The sequence below is a fragment of the Oryzias latipes genome, chromosome 21 (genome assembly GCF_053564925.1).
Source record: "Oryzias latipes strain Hd-rR chromosome 21, Olatipes_Hd-rR_3.1".
Lineage (NCBI taxonomy): Eukaryota > Metazoa > Chordata > Actinopteri > Beloniformes > Adrianichthyidae > Oryzias > Oryzias latipes.
Genome location: NC_136257.1, coordinates 33,085,132 through 33,105,263, shown reverse-complemented (window position 1 = coordinate 33,105,263; position 20,132 = coordinate 33,085,132). Strand labels below are relative to the sequence as shown.

The following is a 20,132-nucleotide window of genomic DNA, read 5'->3' as shown; positions in this document are numbered from 1 at the left end:
GTTGGGTTGGGGTTTTAAAGGGCTGTAAGCTGGCATGATAGAAAACAGGGGTGTGGGCTCAGTCCAATGCCAACAGTCCCACCCACAACTCAGAGGTGAATCTCTAATAAACTCCTGCCGCTCTGCAGAAACTATGTCCTAGCAAACAAAAGGTTTATTATTATTATTATTATTATTATTATTATTATTATTATTATTATTATTATTATTATTATTTCTGGCTAAAAACAGCATCATCATAATTTAATAAAATACTGGAAGTGCTTTTAAAAATAGATCAAACAATGATCAGTGGGACTGGCTAACACTTAATTATTTTAAAATGAAAAGAAAAACAGAAACCTTATTATTGCCCCTGACCTTCGTCAAACATCCTTCTCCTTGGGCTCCTCCTGCAAACCTACACCTGGATTTTCAGGTGTGGTATTTGACCAATCCATGTGCTTTATGGATCAGTCAGAACATTTGGTCCAAAACTGTTTTTATGACTTGAGAAATGTTTCTAAGCTAAGAAAAATGGGAACCAAAGCTGAGCTGGAGATTGTGGTCCATGCTTTTATTTCATCGTGTTCATTTCTCGTTTTATCTGCTTTAATCAGTCCACAATAAATCGCCTTCAGCTGGTACAAAATGCTGCTGCAAGACTTTTAACAGGGACCAGTAAAGGGCTCACAATTACATTTCCCATCTGCTCATATCACATTTCTCTAGTCACCCTCTTCGGTCCTCTGCTTAGTCTTTTAAAAGACAGATGAAGACGCTGCTTTTTAAAAGAGCGTTTAGTTCATTGCTTTGTACCTTGTCGTATTTATTGTCTTAATCGGTTTCTCTGCCCTTCACTGTTTCACTCTGTAAAGCACTTTGTGAGTTTATCTGTGAAAGGTGCTGCACAGATTCAAAACATGATTGTGAAAAAATGCCATCAGACATCCGCTCCATACCTTCATTTTCTGCTTGGTGCAGGTACCAGACGAAGAACAAGGGAGGTGTTGTGGCAGTCTGGGGATGCTCTGGGAAGTTGTCCTCACGTGGTGGAGTTCACCCCCTGTGAAGATCCCGTTTGCTACCTGTGGCAGGTCCAACGAGAAGACAGATGCGTCCCCACCAGAGGCTCGTGTGGTCCAGGAGCCGCAGTCCAGAATGTGTCCTGTGTCGATGTTGAAGGTAAAACACCTAAACTGACTCCTCCTGAGCTAAACATAAACCATTTATTTATTTATTTATTTATTTTTTAACTTGTCCTGTCCAACAGCTGAGCAGACAGATGAGAACTGAAAGCCTCTTGTGTTGGACATATTTTACTGTTACAACAGGGGTTATGAAATGTTTCAGACACTAGGTGTATATTTAAATAAACCCCTTTGTAATTTAGGCCAAACTTTATCCGTCTTACTCATATTTGTAACAGTCTTTTGTTGGACCGGAAAAGAAGGAAAGAAGAGAATGCTGGGGGGGGGGATTAAAGAGGAGGGGAGGGTAGAACCGTGAAGCAGCATAAGGCAACAAGTTGCTGGATGTTTACAATCATTGCAGTCAGATTTAGAAGTAGTATAAATTCAAAAGGGGGCGGGGCAATTTATTGTTTTTAACTCACAAATTTATACCACAGCACCATACTTTTTACAATATCAAACATTTTTTTAATTATCCTGTCAACTCAGCAGCAACAACTTAGTTGCTGTGCAACTTCCTCCAACATCCTTGGGGGTGGGGGTTGTCTAGCTCTCTCCCCTTTTTGCATATTAAAACTAGAAGCTGGAATGCTTCCACGATGAGTCACAGAGTGCAACTCAGTAATATCATGACACTGGTGGCATCAGCATTAAAGGAGTATTCATTATTCATTGCATTGTGAAGTTTATGGGCACAGAAAACACTGGCCTGATTAAAAGTCTGAGTCACGGCCCTCTGCTGGACGTTAATCCTCCTTTTAAATTGATTATAAACCCATTTGCAGCCTTTTTTTGTCTTGGTACCCTGTTTTATCTCTCCATCACAACAGATGCTGAGTGTGTTCATCACAGAGGTCCACATATGTTAGCCAGAGGAGATTCGAATGACTTTTGATGGACTTAGGTAAAATAAAAGCCTTGATGAGTTTGTGGGAAACGGCTATAGAGGTTGGAATGTTTTTATTGACATTTTTTGTATTGTTTTGTTTTGTTAAAGGCTATGTGAAAAATGAGTAATAATGAAGCAGTTAGCTCTTTCACCTCCACAAAGTTAGTGTCAGCATTCTGGATTATTGGCTCTGCTGCGGTTTTGTCAACCTTTGTTTCATAGTTTGTTCATGTTGACGTTTATGTATTTAGGTTTATGAGTTTCTGCCACCAGGCCCAGTCTCTTGCATTGTGGATCCCACCCTTCTGTTTCCTAACGGTTGTTGCTGCACTTCTATATAGATCTTATGAGACCGCTTTAACGGCAGCTCCACCTTAAATGATCCAAAGCCAGCAGGAAGTGCAACTGTCAAAAGGTCTATTTAACATAGAACAGACAGAATTTCCTTCATGTGCAAATTAAAACACGTTTAAATCAAATTCCGTATTATGGGGTTGGATTGTCCCCATCAGAATTTGCTGACTGATCACAGCATAAGTTGTCAGTTGCCATCAAAGCTTCTCACAATTACCTCCAGTAATGTTTGATGTGATTGCTAAGTTGTGATCCAACTAGAAGTTTTGGGTCTTGTTGGAATATATGTTAAGATGCTGCACACAGTAAACGCCCCTCTCTCCATAAATGCAGTCCTGTTTTTGGAAGTGCATCCGTGAATTACACTCCAGATCATGGTGCTTATGGTTATGAAACTCAGTCTTCCTACATTTGCTCCAAATATATCAAAAATCGATAAGGACGCATGGTTAGGAGTCATAGAAGAACAGGAGATGCTTTGGAAATTAGAGCTGAATGTGAAGCTGTAATCATGACGTGTGCCTTTCAGCTGATGTTTATTTCTCTAAAGAGGAATAAAATGTCTTAGAGACTGTATTCGTTTAAGATCCTTTCTGTTTGCGTTTGGGTTACTTTGCTCATTTCTCACCAAAGCACGTTCCCCTCTGAGCTGACTCTCCTACCTGAGTGGTGTGAAAACGGCTTCAAGGATCAGGGATGTGGGACAGGCCTATCTAAGAAGTTAAAGCAGGCTTTTTTTTTTTTAAGCAGACTTAAGATTTGCTAAAGAGCCAATCCAAAGGAGGCAACCACTGATGATCTTATTAATCTCATTAGTAACGGTTGAAATTCATGGAATTTTCAGAAAACTGCAGTTTCTCAGATCCTACAGACATTAGTTGGGATCAAAAATATTAAAACTGATCATTCTTTACGAGAGTTTCTATATACATATAGGAGACTTTTTTCTGTGATAACAGGGATAGAAAATGTTTTCCAGTTTAAGCTCCGGTGTTATGAATCCTAATTCCACATGGAGAATTTCAAAAAGAAAATGTCTTAACTTTACGTATTTATGAGGCTTTACACATCTCTATCTTTTAGAATGAGCTGCAGTGAATTGAACAAGTTCAGGGCGGCGAAGCACCTTTCATCCAGGCTGAATCCATCCTGAGGTCAATCATTATTGACATGACACACCTTCTGGGCTCTCAGCGTCTGCGTAATGTGAAAGGCTTCCTTCTGAGGAACTGCAGAGATGCTGCAACAGCAGCGTTTAAAATAACTGGAGATCCGCCGCCGCCGTTTCCATCATTTTTCTATGAAAGGATGGGAGAGGCAGTGAAATGTCAGCAGAGATGAGAGGGTTGTTTATGATAATCTGCCGTAAACAGAAAGCCAACGTGACATTTGCAGGTTCACAAAGTTGCAGCTTGTAATTGTACAAATAAAGTGTTTATTTAGGAGCTCTTGGGTTTCACAGACGGAGCAGGTAGAACGCCAAGAGCTTGATCAGAAAGAAGTGAAAGGTTTCTGAAAGTCAGACTAAAATCTGCTGGCTAAACTGATACTTTCCCTGTCACCATATGACAGACTGTTTGAGCGTGTCATGTATCTTAACAAACAAAATATACGAATCTTACTTGTTAGGCTTTAATGGAAAAAATAATTTGAGAGATGACAGCAAGCTAAAAGAAACAGTATTTTCAAATGTTAAGATTGTTGTTTTATCTCAAACAGTATTTTTATATAGGTTTATATTTACAACACATTCCACAAAATCTAAAATAAAAAATACCAGGAAAGCGCAAAAGCAGCTTTAAATCCTTTTTTCATGTTAACAGTTTTACTAAAAATTATTCCAAAGAAAACTCTGTGTTAAGACTTTCAAACAACAGACGAAAAAAACATACAAAGACTCCAAAAATCAAGTTAATGTCTGGTTTTGAAGATAAATGACAGCAATCAGATTATTCCATTTGTGTGCTGGAGCCTTCACTGAAGTTGACGTTTCGGCCGCCAGGGTTCATTTGCCCATATTAAAGTGTGATTTTTGTGCCATTATTCCAAGTGCAACTCTCACTGTTTTGAGCATAGGTTGGGGTGCTCAAAAAAATATTTTTTGCACTTGAAACTGAAAAAATATGTGCAAATAAAACAATTTTCCCTCATGAAAGAATCCTGCACTGGAAACTGAGCTGGGCGCCATGTCACAAAATCACACAAACGCATAACAATAAAGATTCAGTGTCGAGACAAAATCATGTAAGTTTTTTAAACTGAAAGAAATAAAAAGGCAGGAATGGAATATACTAAAAAATTACAATAAAAGGTCATTACAATTACATAAAATAAATGTATGGAAATCAGACCAAATGGACAGAGAGAAAGACACCCCCTCCTAGTTTTTTCACAAATCTTATGGCACTAAACCTGATATAATAGATGAGGTGAGTGTTTTCTGATGTATTTAACCCTGTAGAGCGTTAATTATGGCAGAAACAGAACTCGTCTATCTTGTTTTGTTTTTTTAAAACACATTTGTCGCATCATTGTATGCCGTCTGCAGCTTCCTCATACTGGCAACCATATAGTTCGCCCGAGGATGAGTTGGGAACATGTTTATTTACAATGGAGAGTGCTAGATACTAATTAAGAACAATTTGATCCACAATAAGTAAAGAAGTGGCAGTGGTACAGAGAGAATAGTTTAGAGCTAAAAACCGTATTTATACGGTAATGTATTTTATTTGTAAGCCTGACAGAGCGTCACAGTCCAAGAGCACCTCTGCAGTTTAACACTCCAGCACTAATGCATTTGACCTGCCATGGATAATGGTTAGTGGCTCTCTTTATTATTACAACTTGGAGTTGAAACACAACAGAATTACATTCAAAAACACGTCAATAATATGCTAAATGGAAGTGACAGCAGTCACAACACTATTGTATGGTCAATCCTAGACATTTTGGAACATACCTGCTTGTATAATTAAGAAGCTTTGTTGTTGAGCGTTTATTATTTGCATATGGAAAAGTAATTTTTAAAAAGAACAGTTCTATAGAAGAATGTTCTTTTTTCTCTTCTGCTATTGATTCGGCTGAAGTATAGCTATAAAACACATTCCTTTGTGCAGAAACTTGGGATGAGATGAATAGTTTATACCTCTCAGTCAGTTGGAATAAAGGAAGTAGTTGTTTGAACAAGAGAAGACAGTTTAGTTGTGTAAAACCTCACTGAAGTGACAGGTACCCCAGAGAAATGCTGTGTTTTCTCCATTTTATCCTCCAGTCTGAGCGAGTATTAAGTGTCCGATTTCCCAACATAAAACAACTCAGCATCTTAAGCTGGAAGAGGGATGAAGCTGTCATGGGACGGTTTGTGCTGAACAAATAAAAACTCTTTTCAACTGAACTTCTGCTGAGCACAAAGAGTTGAAGATCTGCAGAAAAATGCCTGTAAAATTACGCTTTGCTCTGTTTTCTTAACAAAAAACACTGGTGGACAGAAAAAAATAGTCAGCAGATGACTTTATGGACACCTCGAGGGTATACAAATATTTCTAGAACTTGCATGTTTTAGGTTTTTAAGGAGTTCTTTGAGTAGTATGACAGAGTATCAGGTCCACCGTAAAAAAATACCTATTAGTCATAAAATTATGAGAAAAATGTAGTAATTTTACAAAATATGTTTTAAATTTATGAGATTTTTTTTTACTGGAATAAACTTGTAGAGTTAAGAGTCAAAGAGTGAATGTTTTATGATCATTAAGTTAGAATTTAGTAAGTTAGATGTTGAGAATTACTGAGTTTAATGCAAAAGCCTGCTTACTAAGAAATTATAAACTTTAAAAACCACAAGAAGTGTATGTACTTGTTTTCTTTTTTTTAACTCATGTTTTATTTTTCATTTCTTTAAACAAGATGTAACACAAATCTACATGACATCAAACAAAATAAGTCTTACAAACAAAAAGAAGAAGAGTAAAAAAAACAAGTGAGGCGGAAAATAAAAATAAAAAAGCAAGGAGAAAAATAAGACATGACAGCCACCATTCCAGAAATGTAAACAGGTCACACAATGGCCAGTTTTTTATATCTCTCACAATTTTCCTTAAAATTTCCTTCTCTCAATCTTAAAACAACAGTCATCTTTTCCATAATGTAGATGTCGTCCACTGTGCTTGTTTTCTTGACCTTCAAGAAGAGGATTTTCAGCAGGTGAGCCGTTTACCTGTAGTCGCAGAGGTCCAAAGACATTACAGCACATATGTCCACCTTTGACAAATCCCTTCAGGGGTTGCTATGGGGAATCTGCTTTCACTGATTGCACAGGAGGTTTGGCCCCTCCTAACACAACTCTGTATATTACCCTATTACCCGGGCTGGGGACCGGCACAGGGGACCCAGGCCTGGGCCCCTTTCCGGCTAGATAGGCGGGCAGTAGCGCAAAGGGACTAACCCAAGAACCCACCCTGGATGAAGCTTAGTGCGGCCACTGGGAATCAAACCCTGGTTTCCCACTACACTCAGCCAAGAGACACGTTTAGCCGCTCAGCACATATTCGTATGGTGCAAAAACATAAATGTCTGCATTGATGGATTTAGTTGGCATGTAACCAACTTTATTCTAGGAAAAGCATGGCTTGTTAAATTAAAGCTTTTTTCCATCATTTTAAGAGTTTAGTTTCATAAAATTACAACTTTTTCCTCATATTTTATGACTTTATTCTTGTGACGTTATTTATTCATTGATATAGTTTATGGTGGCCCTAATACTTTATCGTAGAGTAGAAAATATCACAGGATCTGCATTTTCCCTCTTATTTTCAATAGTTTGCTTTGACTGATATGTCACCATAGATACAGGCATGAAAAAAATATTAAAAACTTTGTTCTAACTCTCTAAATGAATTCATTAATCGAAATATTGGAAGTTGTCATTAAAAAAAAAACCAACCATTAAGCCTCGCATGTCTCTTTCATCGCCGGGCAAATAAGGATTTGTTTGCATGTCAACAATGATAACATTAAAAGTCAGATGGATTCAAAGACAAATTCTTTCTTAAATGTTTAGCAGAATATTGATAATAATTGATCCCACATCAATAATGCAAACCAAGCAGCCGTATTACGGCAGAACACTCACCCTCAAACATGCATGTACACCAGTTTTTAATTTATATCACCGCATTTTCCTTTGGGCATTAAGAATTTCTATCTTTGATTGTTCAAAGTCATTTTAAAACAGAATGATCTTTAAGATTTCAATTTAAATTATTAAAAATAATACATTTTGTGAATTTAAATATGCTTCCTTTTACGTGAATGTCATCTTAAAACAGCTTTTAAAGATCATGTAATTTACATATTTTAGGGAACAAATATTTGTTTTTGTGCATCAGTGCTATGGAAGTTTTTCTGTAGCATAATTAAAAATAAAAGTCAATACCAGAAATGCTTTTTCATTTTCAAAATAAAGCTGCATTTTTTGACTCAAAATTAAAAAGAAAAAGTAATCTGCCAAACCACTTTATCTTTTTCTTCTTCAACACCGCTTATTCTGTCACTTACTGTAATTAAATGATAAAGAAAATGCTCTGTGACATTTCATTTTCAAAAAGTTCTCTGGTAAATGTGTCGCAAAATTGCGAATTTCAGACGTCAGAGTCAAAGACTCTTACATTCCCGTTCCGCTGTGCAGATTTCTTTGATAGTTTCGGCTCTACATACAAAGCGCCCAACCATTGAATGCCAATTGAAAGATAAACCAGTTGAACTTTGACCAATCACAGACTTGGATTTGGTGACGAGTGGATAGTGTGCCCTTTAATCCGAGGCAGTACCAACTGTTTCACAATTGATCACGGCGGAGAAATTAATAATTGGGGTTTGAGCCTGGCCGGATTTACATAACACCAAGTCTTTCATATAACAGAATAGAGCTGTGAAAGAAAAAGTCTGGAGAAAGAAAGAATCACCAGATTTACACCGCTTTGACTTTCACATCAAGACTCTTCCAAAGATATAATAAGAATTAGCTTTGTGGTCATTGTACAGAATACAACAAAATGAAGAAGCAGATCCCTTGTGCAAAGAATACAAATAAAAAAAGGTAAAAAATTATACAGCAGTGTTTACATCCTTAGGTAAAAGGTGGGAGTTCAACTTGACAGCAAACTGAACTCCAAATGCAGGACTGAGCCAATTCGCAAAAAAATAGCAAATAAAGAAAAGCAGAGCAGGATGTTGGGCCTGAGGAGGGTTAGAGTTTGCAGCATGAAGTATGTCTTTATCTTTGCTGCAGTGACCGTTTTTCACTATCGATTTGATTGACTGACACACTAACCTGCAACAGTTTGATCCCCTTTCTGATTGATATTGATTTTTTTCTTATTTAATCCATGCATTGAGTTTTACTTGAATTGAGCTTTAAGCATAGATCTTTTTTGTTTTTGTTGGCACACTAAAATACAGAATGATGCATTTTGTTTGGATTTTAGAGTTTGCTTGTGTCTGTCCTCCACATTTCCAGACAGTGACCATGCCATACATGACTGACAGTAACTTCCTGTGACCTTGCTCTCTTTTTTCCCATAGTTACAATTAAACATAAGTGAACTTTAAAATGAATGTGAGAGAAGACGAGCGGAAACTCCTGGCTTTTGGCTTTTCTCGTTAACTTTTAAAAAGGTTTCCGTTTAAAGTCAGGAACGGTCCTATTCCCGAATGTAATTGCTGATGTTAAAATTGCAGGTCTGTATAATGTAAAAGGTGGGTTTTCAGAAATCTATAGGTCCTGTTTTAGTTGATGCTGTCTTGTACCCAGCGTGCACATTGGAAGTAATTACCTGGGTGGTAGCTGCAGTGAACCGTGGCAATGAATTCCCACGCAGCTTAAAAGTTCGCCGACGCTTCAAAACAATTATGTTAAATCCAGTTCGAGTGCTGCAGCCTGCTTAGTTAGCGTCATTTAGAGATGAATGATTATGAAGAAAATATGTCTCGTCTCCGAGAGCAATTTCATGTGATGAGATACCGGTTCCATCACCGCACCGAACCACAGCGATGCTGCTGATGCTGTTAGCTAAAGAAAATGTTCGGGTTGAGCTTTTATTTCCTCTTTCTTCTCATCTGCAGCCATGTGGTCTTAATGAAAGGAATAATGCTGGTGGTAGCCCGGGGGTTTTCACCATCACTGCAAGAAGACCATCGACTCCCGCTGTACACATGCGCTGATGGCTGTAGATATGCCATGCTTTAACTTTATGGACAAAAGATTTTTTTAACTCCCCTAGGGAGCTTTTTCACATCTATCTGATGAGGCGTTTCAAAGGTTCGCTCTCTCGGTTTAATGCCTCCCTCGGTATCAAGGGCATTTACTCAGGGAGGGAGAAAAGAAACGACAAGTTGATGACAAATAAAGCCTGCTCTGTGATCTGGTGGCAGAGTTCAGTCAAGTTAATGATACGACTGAGCGTGAGAGCAGCTGCGAGACAGAACTTCAGCTGCTTCTGGCACTGGCATCACATCAGGATCACCCATTTCGGGAAGTGATGTCTCGCCCTCCTCCTCAAAAAGGCGGTGAAACAAAACAAAAAAAAATCGTTTTCAAGCCCAAGAAAAAGAGAATGCAGTGCAGTTATTTAAAGGAATGTTTTTCTGCAGTCACAGTGATTTAATCACGCAACAACAAAGCCATTATCATTATGCATAGTAAAAAGAACCAGCGTTCTCTTTCCTCTGGCGGTTTCAACGTTGAAAGTGAAGAATTAATTGCAAGCTGTGATACATATTTCATAGCATGATTGCAAGATGAAACGCAGCTTTTAAAACTATTCCAGAAAACCAGCAGAACATCTTTGTAATGAACTAATTCTCCAGATTAAATGAAAGTTTGCATGTGTTTGACTAAACGTGTTAAAGAGGCGAACGGTCAAGCAGTTTTCCCGCCCTCTTTTTTTTTTTTAAAGTCATTAACTGTGCAACTCAAATGTTGTAAATTAACAACATAATCCCTAAAATACATATTTTCAAGTAAAGGTTTGTTTGAATTCAGTCACTTATGAACACATCAAGTAAATGATAATAAAGGTTAAGTGTGCTTTACTGAAGTCAAAAGAAGAATATGATTACAATCACACCCTACAGAGTATTGGTTCTACAGAATGTACATACAGAATAAAAAGGGTCTGTTTTGATCAAACTTTAATCTGAGAGTTGGAAGCTACAGTCCCTTCAAGTTTTCAAAAATTCTTTTGCCTACATCTAAAGTCTCGTGTCTGACCAGATCACACGTTGACAAGTCTTATCTTTGCTCATTCTGCAGCAGAGCAGCTGATGTCTGCATTTTCACCCCGTGCTTTTTCCAGGGGAACACGTGCCCGACACCCACTGTGAAGGTGGTGCCCCACCTGCAGAAGACGCCTGTGAGGTTCCCTGTCCGGCAGACTGTGTGGTCGGCTCCTGGTCCCTGTGGTCACCGTGCTCGCACAGCTGTGCCAACAAGACTGCAGAGGGAAGACAGAGTCGGACTCGCACCGTGTTGGCCATTCCACGAAAAGGTCATTCCTCTTCTGCTAACGCTCTGCGCTTATTTGCTGCTGCTCTTCTCCACATTGTCGGTTTTGAACCGAGGTTTCTTGCGGTCCAAGGTGTTGTTGAAAAAGCAACACTGAAATATGAATATGAAGATACCTAAAGGGTCTATCACGCTTTTCTTAAGCCTTTCAGAGTAAACTATCTCCATATGATATTATGAACATAGTTTGGACTCTGTGGGAACTGTGCTGCAGAGGGGGACGAGGGCCGTAATGCAAAGCATCCTGGACAGTCCCAGACATCTTTTGTATGACACGATGTCTGCACAGAAGAGTAAACAGAGTAATAGGCTCCTTTCACTGGGCTGCAGGACAGAGTGCTTTAGGAACTCATGTGTCCCTTCAGCTATCAGGCTGTTTAATGAACCTGCCTGATATGAACTGCTATTTTATTTAATGAACTGTCATTTTTATTGTTATTTATTGTGCGTGTCTGTGTGTGACACCTGAATTTCTCCCTTGGGAGAATAAAAAAGTTTCTGTCTGTCTGTCTATATTTGACACACTAAAATAATATTTTTTGATGAAATACTACTTATTTTTGCCTCTCATTTTCCTACCTGGGAGTAAGACGACTCAATCTCTGATATCCCGCCTTTCTCTCCGTGCCTCTTTCATGACATCAACCTAGATTCGGCCTCAGCAGTGTGTCTGCGTTTCTCCCACAAAAACAAACAACATCTGAACTTTGGCAAAGATGGATGTATTTTTTGTTCATATAAAAGGAAAGCGTTTCGCCGATCACCACTAGCTCCACGGAGAAAGTGTGTGTTAGCATGGGGGCGGAGCATGCAGCGCAGACTCTTCCTGGAAGGGTTGGTTTCTCACTCTGACGTCACAATGTGACAACCCGCTCATTTTGTGGATTTGGACGGGCTGGTGCTCAGAGAGCAGGTTTTTAGAGGAATTCTCAGGGATGTGTGAATCAATCAAAATACCACTTTGGGGTTGTTTTTGTTAGAAATGAACATTTAAACTTAAAAGAAGTTGATTTTACATGATATAACAAAATCATTCTTAATGATTTCACTGACCCAATTTGTGTAACGTTACCACAACTAATGCTCTTGATCAGGGGTGTCTATGGCCGACCTACTGCTGGTTTTCCAGGAATCCTGCCTTATCTGCTGCTGATGACCTGGATGAGGTGCGTTTGGCTTTTTAGGAGTTTCAATGTTTGGACATCATGTTGGCCACTCGAGGCCTGGATTTTCACACGTCTGTTCTAGATGTAAGGAAAACCCAATGAGATCTCCAGAAATTATTAGACAATGTGGAGGCTTGTAGCAGAGGACGGTTTTCTTATGATGATTGATAAGTTGTTTATCTCACTTGTACCATGGTCCCTGACGAAATGAATTGAGACTAAATCAATTATTTGTTATTTTTACCATTCCAATTATTTTTCACAAAAAGCAGATTTTTGATAGTGATGCGTTGTCAAAGTAACGGCTACAGAACCTGCTTCTCGCTCTGCTACAGCAGGTGTATGAGCACTAACCAGCGGTGGAAAGTGGTTTATGTGCTAGACGTCACGTTAAGTTATCCAAACCATCGTTTCAGAGGAAAAATTCACCTCTTAGTGATTCTTTGTCCAGAAAACCAAGCTAAAGTTTGTTTCATGAACAAACGTTTTCCTTGATCGCTTTCATTCATCGTCTTCCGTTTTATCCCTTTCCGGGTCACGGGGCTGCTGGAGCCTATCCCGACCACTTATGGGCGAACGCAGGGGACACCCTGGACAGGTCGCAAGTCTGTCACAGGGTCACACATATCACACACCCAATCACTCTCACACCTACGGACAATTTGGAGTAACCAACCTATGAAGCATGTTTTTGGGCGGTGGGAGGAAGTCCCTGGACAGAATCCACGCGTGCACGGGGAGAACATGCAAACTCCACACAGAAAGGCCCCCAGCCAGGACTTGAACCAGGGGCCTTCTTGCTGTGAGGCAAAAGTGCTGACCACTGCGCCTCCGTGCAGGATTTATTAAACTATTGAAACTGGTGATAAGGGGCTGAGCATCTGAGCAGAACTCGGCTGTTCTCCTTTAAAGGCCCAGTCCAATGCAAATCCTGTTTTGGGTTTTTTAACACGCTCTGGTGGCAAATTTCTGTTGATAGAAAGAACATTAGGGTTAAAATTGCATTTGTGAGTATTTTCTTAATTCAAAACATTGTGAACCAGGTGCAGATGAAGGAATGCCATTTGAAAAAGCTTGTAGCAGTGACGCAGAAGCTACAGTTGGCGGGTCACAAGCTCCCAGCACCGCTCCATTCTGATCATCCACCTGCAGACAAATGGATCCATGTATGTGTTAGTTTTCCTTGACTGAGTTGGAATCTGGATCTAAAACTGTAGGACTGGATAGATCTGATATTGCTCACCATTTTTATTGAACCGCTAATGTTAGATTTCTGCTGTAGACTAGCAGGAGTGAAACAAAGGGATGATGGGAAGTCAGGACAGGATTACCACAACCTATAGATGAATTTCTGATGAACTCCTGCTGCTCTGCAGAAACTATGTCCCAGCATATATCATAGTATTTTTGCATCACCCTTTATTTTGGCAATAAACGGCACAATCTTGAATAAAAGACCACTGGGAATGCTTTTTCTTATCCATTTAGAAATGTGCTTAGGTTTTGTCAAAATCCTTTTTTTTGAGTTTTATTTATTCATTTATCTTTATTTTAACAGGAGTAACAGTTGAGAAAAAGTTCTCATGTACATTGAGTAAGTGACATTGAGTAACGTCACTTTAACAGCAAAATAAATGTTTAGTTGTTTTTTTTTTCCAGGATTTTCCCCAACTGTTATAATTAAAGCGTGACATTTATTTTCTTTAATTAACCCGTGTCTTCAGTTTTCCAAATCCTCTTTAGTCATTTCCATTCATCAACAGAAATTCCCAGTAAACACTTGTGGTTTGGTTAAATATCTATCAGCATGAATGCTTTAAATATTTGACCTATTAAATTCTGAAAGTCTTATAGTTTCAGCAGCATTAGAACTTTTTTTTCAGAGTTTTCTTGACGTGTTTGTTCGTCCCCAGATGGTAAATCTTGTCCAGCAGCTCCAGCCTTGGAGGAGTGGCGAGTCTGCAGCGACCATCCCTGCATGGTATTTCACTGGGAAGCCTCAGCTTGGAGTCCGTGCGTCCAAAACTCATCTGCTAGACTCAACTTGAGCGCTCTGGGGAATGACGCCTGTGCTGTCGGCGTCCAGAGCCGCAGAGTCACCTGCGTGAAGAAGAGCGGGGGCCCTGTGAGCAGTAAAAGGTGAGCCATGAAGGGGCGCTACACTGTTATTTTAATCCATCCTCTGTGTTTGAAAATGTTGATTTTCACATCAGCATGTCTGGAGAGTTTCAGGGTGGTACGATGAGCAGAACTCATAGTCTTAAGGACGTCTTGGTGCTGATGTGTGATCTGTTTGTGTGTCAGTTTGACATTCGATCGTGTGAGGAAAAGAAAACTAACCAAATCTCACAGGTGTGTCATCTTTCTCAGCATCTGATGTTATTTGGGCCATGTCGGCTTTTTAAAGCAATTATGCTGAAGGGTTCCCACTGAGAACGAAGACGGCTCGCATAATCGTTGACATTTATATTTCATGATATTTAAACATGATTAATATTTAAAACGAGGTTTTTTTTTCTGAGCAAAAACTGAGCCTTTCCATCCTGCAACATTTTTTATTTGGCATAAATTGTCCCCTTGGGGAAAGTAAATTGTGCATGGGGGGTTAAAGATGTAATCTTTAAGTATGTAAACATACTTTCAAGTGGAAACAAACATATGACCGGAGGATCTATATTTATAGATGATCTCGAAGACCGGATCCGTCATGGGATCATCCCACAGTTCTGTGCCCTCCTTTAAGCTCCTTTAGTGCTTTTAATGTCACTTTTTCTTCTTTTTATAAACCTTCTATTCCTCCGCTCTGCCCGCACCCCCACCCCCACCCCCCTTTAGCAACGTAATATCAACCAGCGCTTTTGTGCTCTCTTTTTAATGATGTTAAAGCCCACACCAGAAATACAGAATTATAAATAATTCACAAAGTTTGCCCCCCTTTAGTTCAGTATGTTATTGACAGGGTCATAAAATAGATTATGAAGACCCCCCCCCCCCCCCCCCCCCTCTTACTGATGCCTTTCTTGTCTCCCACCACAAAGGCTTTAATGAAAGCTGTCATTTCTGCTCCGCCAACAAATCCTGCCTGTACAGTTTGCCGTGAATTTAATTACTTTCTTCCTACTCACATGGCTGCAGTGTGAATGGAGCAGTGTCTCTATTTTTCTTCTTTTAAATGTACCTGTTGTGACCCTGAGTGACGAGGAAGGTTTTGTGTACATTTTGAAAAAATAAAAACATAAATGAAATGGATGTGTGACTCAAACCGTGGTTGTATCCTTAAAGGTAACCTGGACACGGCGTCTGAACCTTTCAACTTATAGGAAGATCCACTCTGATGGCAGAACCAGCTGACTGAAAATGGAAGCAAGGCTAAACTAGCACAACATTTTTATCATTTTCAGGTGTTCATGAAAATCCAAACATTTGCTCCTTTTATCTGATCAACGGATCCACAGATGGATGCTTTTGTTTTGCATTTTTTTATGTTTTTGTAAAGAAATCCTTGTAACATTTACCAGGTATTCCCCTACAGTGTTTCAGTCTATAGACATTTATTAATTTAGTTTATGAGGGCTCCTCCTTAACCCCTTAAACATTAATGAGATGGCTCAAAAATGTGCTTACATTTATTCTTGTGTGCCAAAGGTAAAAAATTAACATATATATGAATATGGTTTACTATGAAAGGCTTGAGAATAGCATGGTATAGGCCATTTAATATTTAGTTATTTTGAGAATAATTTTAGTTTAAGTCTCGTATTGTTCAATGCAGCAGCTGAGATTTCCTGCCCCTCCACAGTCCAGTGAGGTGGAAGTGAATGTGATGAAGGACCGTCTGTGATGAAGGACAGTTTGTTCTCCGTTCCTCGGTAGATTAAACATCTCCATGTCCCTGTCAATGACCTGTCCAGCCATTTGGATGGATTTGCTGTTGGACATGTGTAGTTTTCTGCAGAGAAAGGTATCCCTGCTGGCACTGAACATCGTCTCTTCAGATACTTGAAGCAGTCCAGCATTTCCTCCTGCTGACCTTGGATGGTGGACGGCTGCAGTGCAGAACACACCTGAGACCTCCTCAGTTATCTTCCTGCAGCAGGAATCCAATAAACCTCACTTTCAGATTCATCAGAACATTTCTGCTGGAGATGACTTTATTTCAGGTTCTAACATCTAAATGCCAAAAGAGAAAGTTTATTATAATCAACAAACACTGGAAATTAGAGACAAATTTAAATTTTTGACACAATAATTCTTACCTTAACCCATTCCTGAAGAACTAACAACTCTAAAACGACCTTGACTTCTTTGGATGTCGTCAAAGCTGAACCCCATGGCCTCGACTGGGAGTCTAATGTTCCCATTTTGGGCAAATCACATCATATTTCCCAGCTGCTCTGTTGCGCTGCCATGCCCTCTGGCATACATCAGCGCAGAAGGCAGGGGGGAGAGAAAGGATAAAGCTGAGGAAGGATGGCTTTTAGGTAGCCTGCCTCCTTATGCTGTGGCATACTTTGATGTCACTCCAGAGCGTGCTGGCTTTCTGCTGCCGAGGCAATGTGGCAACACGCTGGGTCTCCGGCGAGACCTGGATCGGATTGTCGGGCAGAGAAAGTCGCTGGGTCTGAAATAAAATTTGGAGGTGTGTGTGTGCTGAACTGGGTGTTGAGGAGGAGGTTTGCCTGCTGGTTAATGAAGGCATCAAAGCTCATGAATTCTTTTTTCTTATATAGCCGCACAAGTCGGAATCTCTTTAATTCTGCACAATGTGGGGGGAAAAGCCTAGCCAATGGGTTGCTGCTGAGGCATCAGATGTATACCTGTCCTAATGGAGAGGAAACACAAGATGATTTGGAATCATAAGAGTCAGGAAATAAATCTTAAGAGATTTAATGCTATCCTGTAGCATGACAGGAGTCCTGAGCAGCAGTCTGCATGTTCTCATTTCTCAGGATAATTAGCAGCCATGCTGATTGATTTTTTTTTCTCCAATAATGATTTCCCAATCTTTTTTGTGCTACGACTACACTAGCGTGGCTGCTCTTTATTGGACGATGGATCACCCGCCCGGTGGTGAATTTATGTTTTCTACTCTGCTGGCCTCCCTGTAAACTGTTCCTTGGAGCAGACGGAACACGGACCTCCTCTGGAACCCCCGTTTGAGAACCTTGTGCGCCCGTCCGTCTCCACAAAGTGCTCAACAGTGGCAGTGACCACGCAGAATGTCTCAGAGGAGCCTGTCTCAGGAGGCTGTGACGACTGGCACTAAAGCAGAGGAGTTTACTAAATCTCTTTTATTTCAGCGCTTTTCAGTCTCTCCGCATTTTGTCATTGGGCTCCAATGTTTCTGAGTTTTTAATCATATTTGATTTTTTTTTATGTCAGAGTTGTTCTTGTTTTCCTGAACCAATCACAATAGTGGTCTTTTCGTAGTTACAGGATTTTAAAAGTATAAAAATATAAGACACCTTTCTATGAAACATAAAAACACAATTGTTGTTGAACTTTGTTGTAATGCACTCCAGAAAAATGGGAGCAAAAACAATTAGATGCTTTTATATTATTCAATTTTTTACCAAAAGTTCAATACAACCATTTTTGTCCAAATTTCGTTGCCTTAAAAAAAGACAAATTACCCTTTTGTTCCTCTATTGCTTCATTGATTTTTTTGGGGGGGCAAAAATTAAAAAAATCTTATCATTTTTTTATTACTATTGTTTTTACTCAGCTTGTTGTTGCCAGTATAATAAAAGAGGTCTACTTTGTCCCTCAATTCTAATTTTATAATCTGACAAATCGATGTCCAAAGTCTTGATTGACTTTCATATGTATATATTTTTTATAATCAGTTATCAGAGATTTATCATTATTTTTAATCTGGTAGGTTTTAAATGCCGAACAAAAATTCAAATGATCTCATCTATGACAGTCTATGAACGAATTTAGAATTAAATTTGGCTGTTTAAGTTTTTAAAAATTTTAAATAGAAAATCACCTTAATATTGACCTTAGTTACTGAAATCATTTTTCCATGTTTTTCTATATTCCTTTATACTAGGGCTGCACGATATGAGGAAAACTCGCGATATGCGATATTAGAGATTAAAATTGCGATAACGATATCATTTGCGGTATATAAACAAATAACCAAATAACCATTCCCATTACATTGCAACAGTTTAAAAATTATCCTCCAAATGTCACTCGTCGACATAGGTGACAAACATCTAACATAATAGGCCTCCATCCGATTGGTCAAATGCATAAAGGGATTTATTTGATTCGTTAAATGGTTCAAGCTGACATAAGATTGTTTTAGCACATTTAAGGTTTACGATTTATTGCGATATTTTCCGTCTTTTGCGATTTGCACATTGCAGAGCTGGATTTTGCGACAACGATAAATTTGCGGTATATTGTGCAGGCCTACTTTATACATTTTGTTTCTTTTTGTTTTTCTTTCAAAAACTTATCTGGGTTTTTTGTTTTAGATTCTTTTTTATATTAATAATATTAGAAGACTAAAATGATGAATAAAGACATGTGAATTCTTTCTTTGGTGAGACCGTACTGGTGTCTGGGAGAGCGGCAGAAAGTGTGTGGTTCAGTGCCTCAGCGCAGGCACAAACACATCTCATCAATCACGCTTTCTGTAGGTAAACAATGATGTCAATTAAGGACTGTGCGCTTGTTTTGCTGCATTGCCTGCTTTCCATAGAGAGTCAGGATGTTATCATTCACCCCTGTGAAAAGAATTTAAAACCAGCATTTATCTGTGTTCAGGTGTTCCGATTCCTCCCGCCCAGAATCTTCCCGGCCCTGTTTGCTTCCCTGCAAGAAAGACTGCATAGTGACCCCCTTCAGTGAATGGACGTCCTGCCCGTCAACCTGCCTTCCAGGTAGCTCGCTGCATGAATTTATATTAACTCATTTTAGAAATGCCTGTCTAATAACTAAACATGAATCAGTCAGACATCATGATGACACTTCTAACCTTTGCTCAAGGACTTTATGGAAAGGAAATTTCCAGTGAAGAGGAGTTACGGCAAATTTACATAGTCAAAGAAATGTGTGTTTTGTTTTGGAAAACCGGGACATTTGCACACGGTGCTCATGTCAGTCAACTGACTGTTTATAAAAGATGTTGAAGTGATTCAGAGTGGTATAATAGAGAGAAAGAACAGTTCCACTCAAATGTCCTCCAGAGCAGATAATGATTACTTTTAATTGTAAATGACAGAGTTGAATGTTCGTTCCAACGAGCCGCCGCATGGACTGGAAAATGGATCTGTAATGGCTTTCAGTCTGTGTGTTGTTTTGTCTTGGAAATCAAAAAGTATGTAATTGTTTTTAGAAGAACTGAACAGGCGCCTCATCTCTGTAAATATGCCATTGTCCACCGGGGCCGCTGAAGATGTAATCGCTTTCTTAATTGCACCATTTTCAATGTTTAGTAATTAGCATTGTGTAATGAGCCTTGCAGCTTGAGCCAAATGAAGCCATTACAGCACAGTGTCCGCAAACAGTCCGCAGTGAAGCGGAGGACATCACGGCCATCAAGGGTGTGCTCAGCGGGGGACGTTCGCAGCAATTTTCAGACCACTTGCATCTTTAGGCATCAATTTGACACGGTGGCTGACAATGGTGACATGTAATGTTCATCTGTTCCACATCCCAGAGACATGCCAGGCCTTTTTCTTCAGTTCACATGTACTGTAATCATCAAATGATTTTAACTGATAAAATCTGGAACTCTTGGTGAATATTTGATGGAGATCGAATCTTTTGCACCACAGAGAATGGGACTGCTGTCACACAGTCTCGATACAGAACCATCATCCAAAGACCTGCAAACGGAGGTCAAGAATGTCCTGACACTCTGTACGAGGAGAGGGACTGTGACTTCCTGCCAGGATGTCCACTTTTCAGGTCAGATATATGATCAACATTTCTGCTTTCTAGTCTGGAAAGTTATGATCAGACTACACCATTCA

At 39.4% G+C, this 20,132-nt stretch overlaps 1 protein-coding gene across 3 annotated transcripts in view; it reads left to right on the top strand.

The window, feature by feature from the left end:
- The window catches only part of thsd7ba (thrombospondin, type I, domain containing 7Ba), a 222,354-nt gene that overhangs the window by 129,821 nt on the left and 72,401 nt on the right, over positions 1 to 20,132 (top strand). For all 3 annotated transcript variants that reach the window (XM_078939216.1, XM_078939217.1, XM_023950471.2), the window contains exons 8-12: positions 964 to 1,164; positions 10,767 to 10,958; positions 14,055 to 14,280; positions 18,922 to 19,037; positions 19,935 to 20,067. In XM_078939216.1, coding sequence (XP_078795342.1) covers positions 964 to 1,164; positions 10,767 to 10,958; positions 14,055 to 14,280; positions 18,922 to 19,037; positions 19,935 to 20,067 — 868 coding nt within the window. The remainder of the gene's footprint in view (positions 1 to 963; positions 1,165 to 10,766; positions 10,959 to 14,054; positions 14,281 to 18,921; positions 19,038 to 19,934; positions 20,068 to 20,132) is intronic.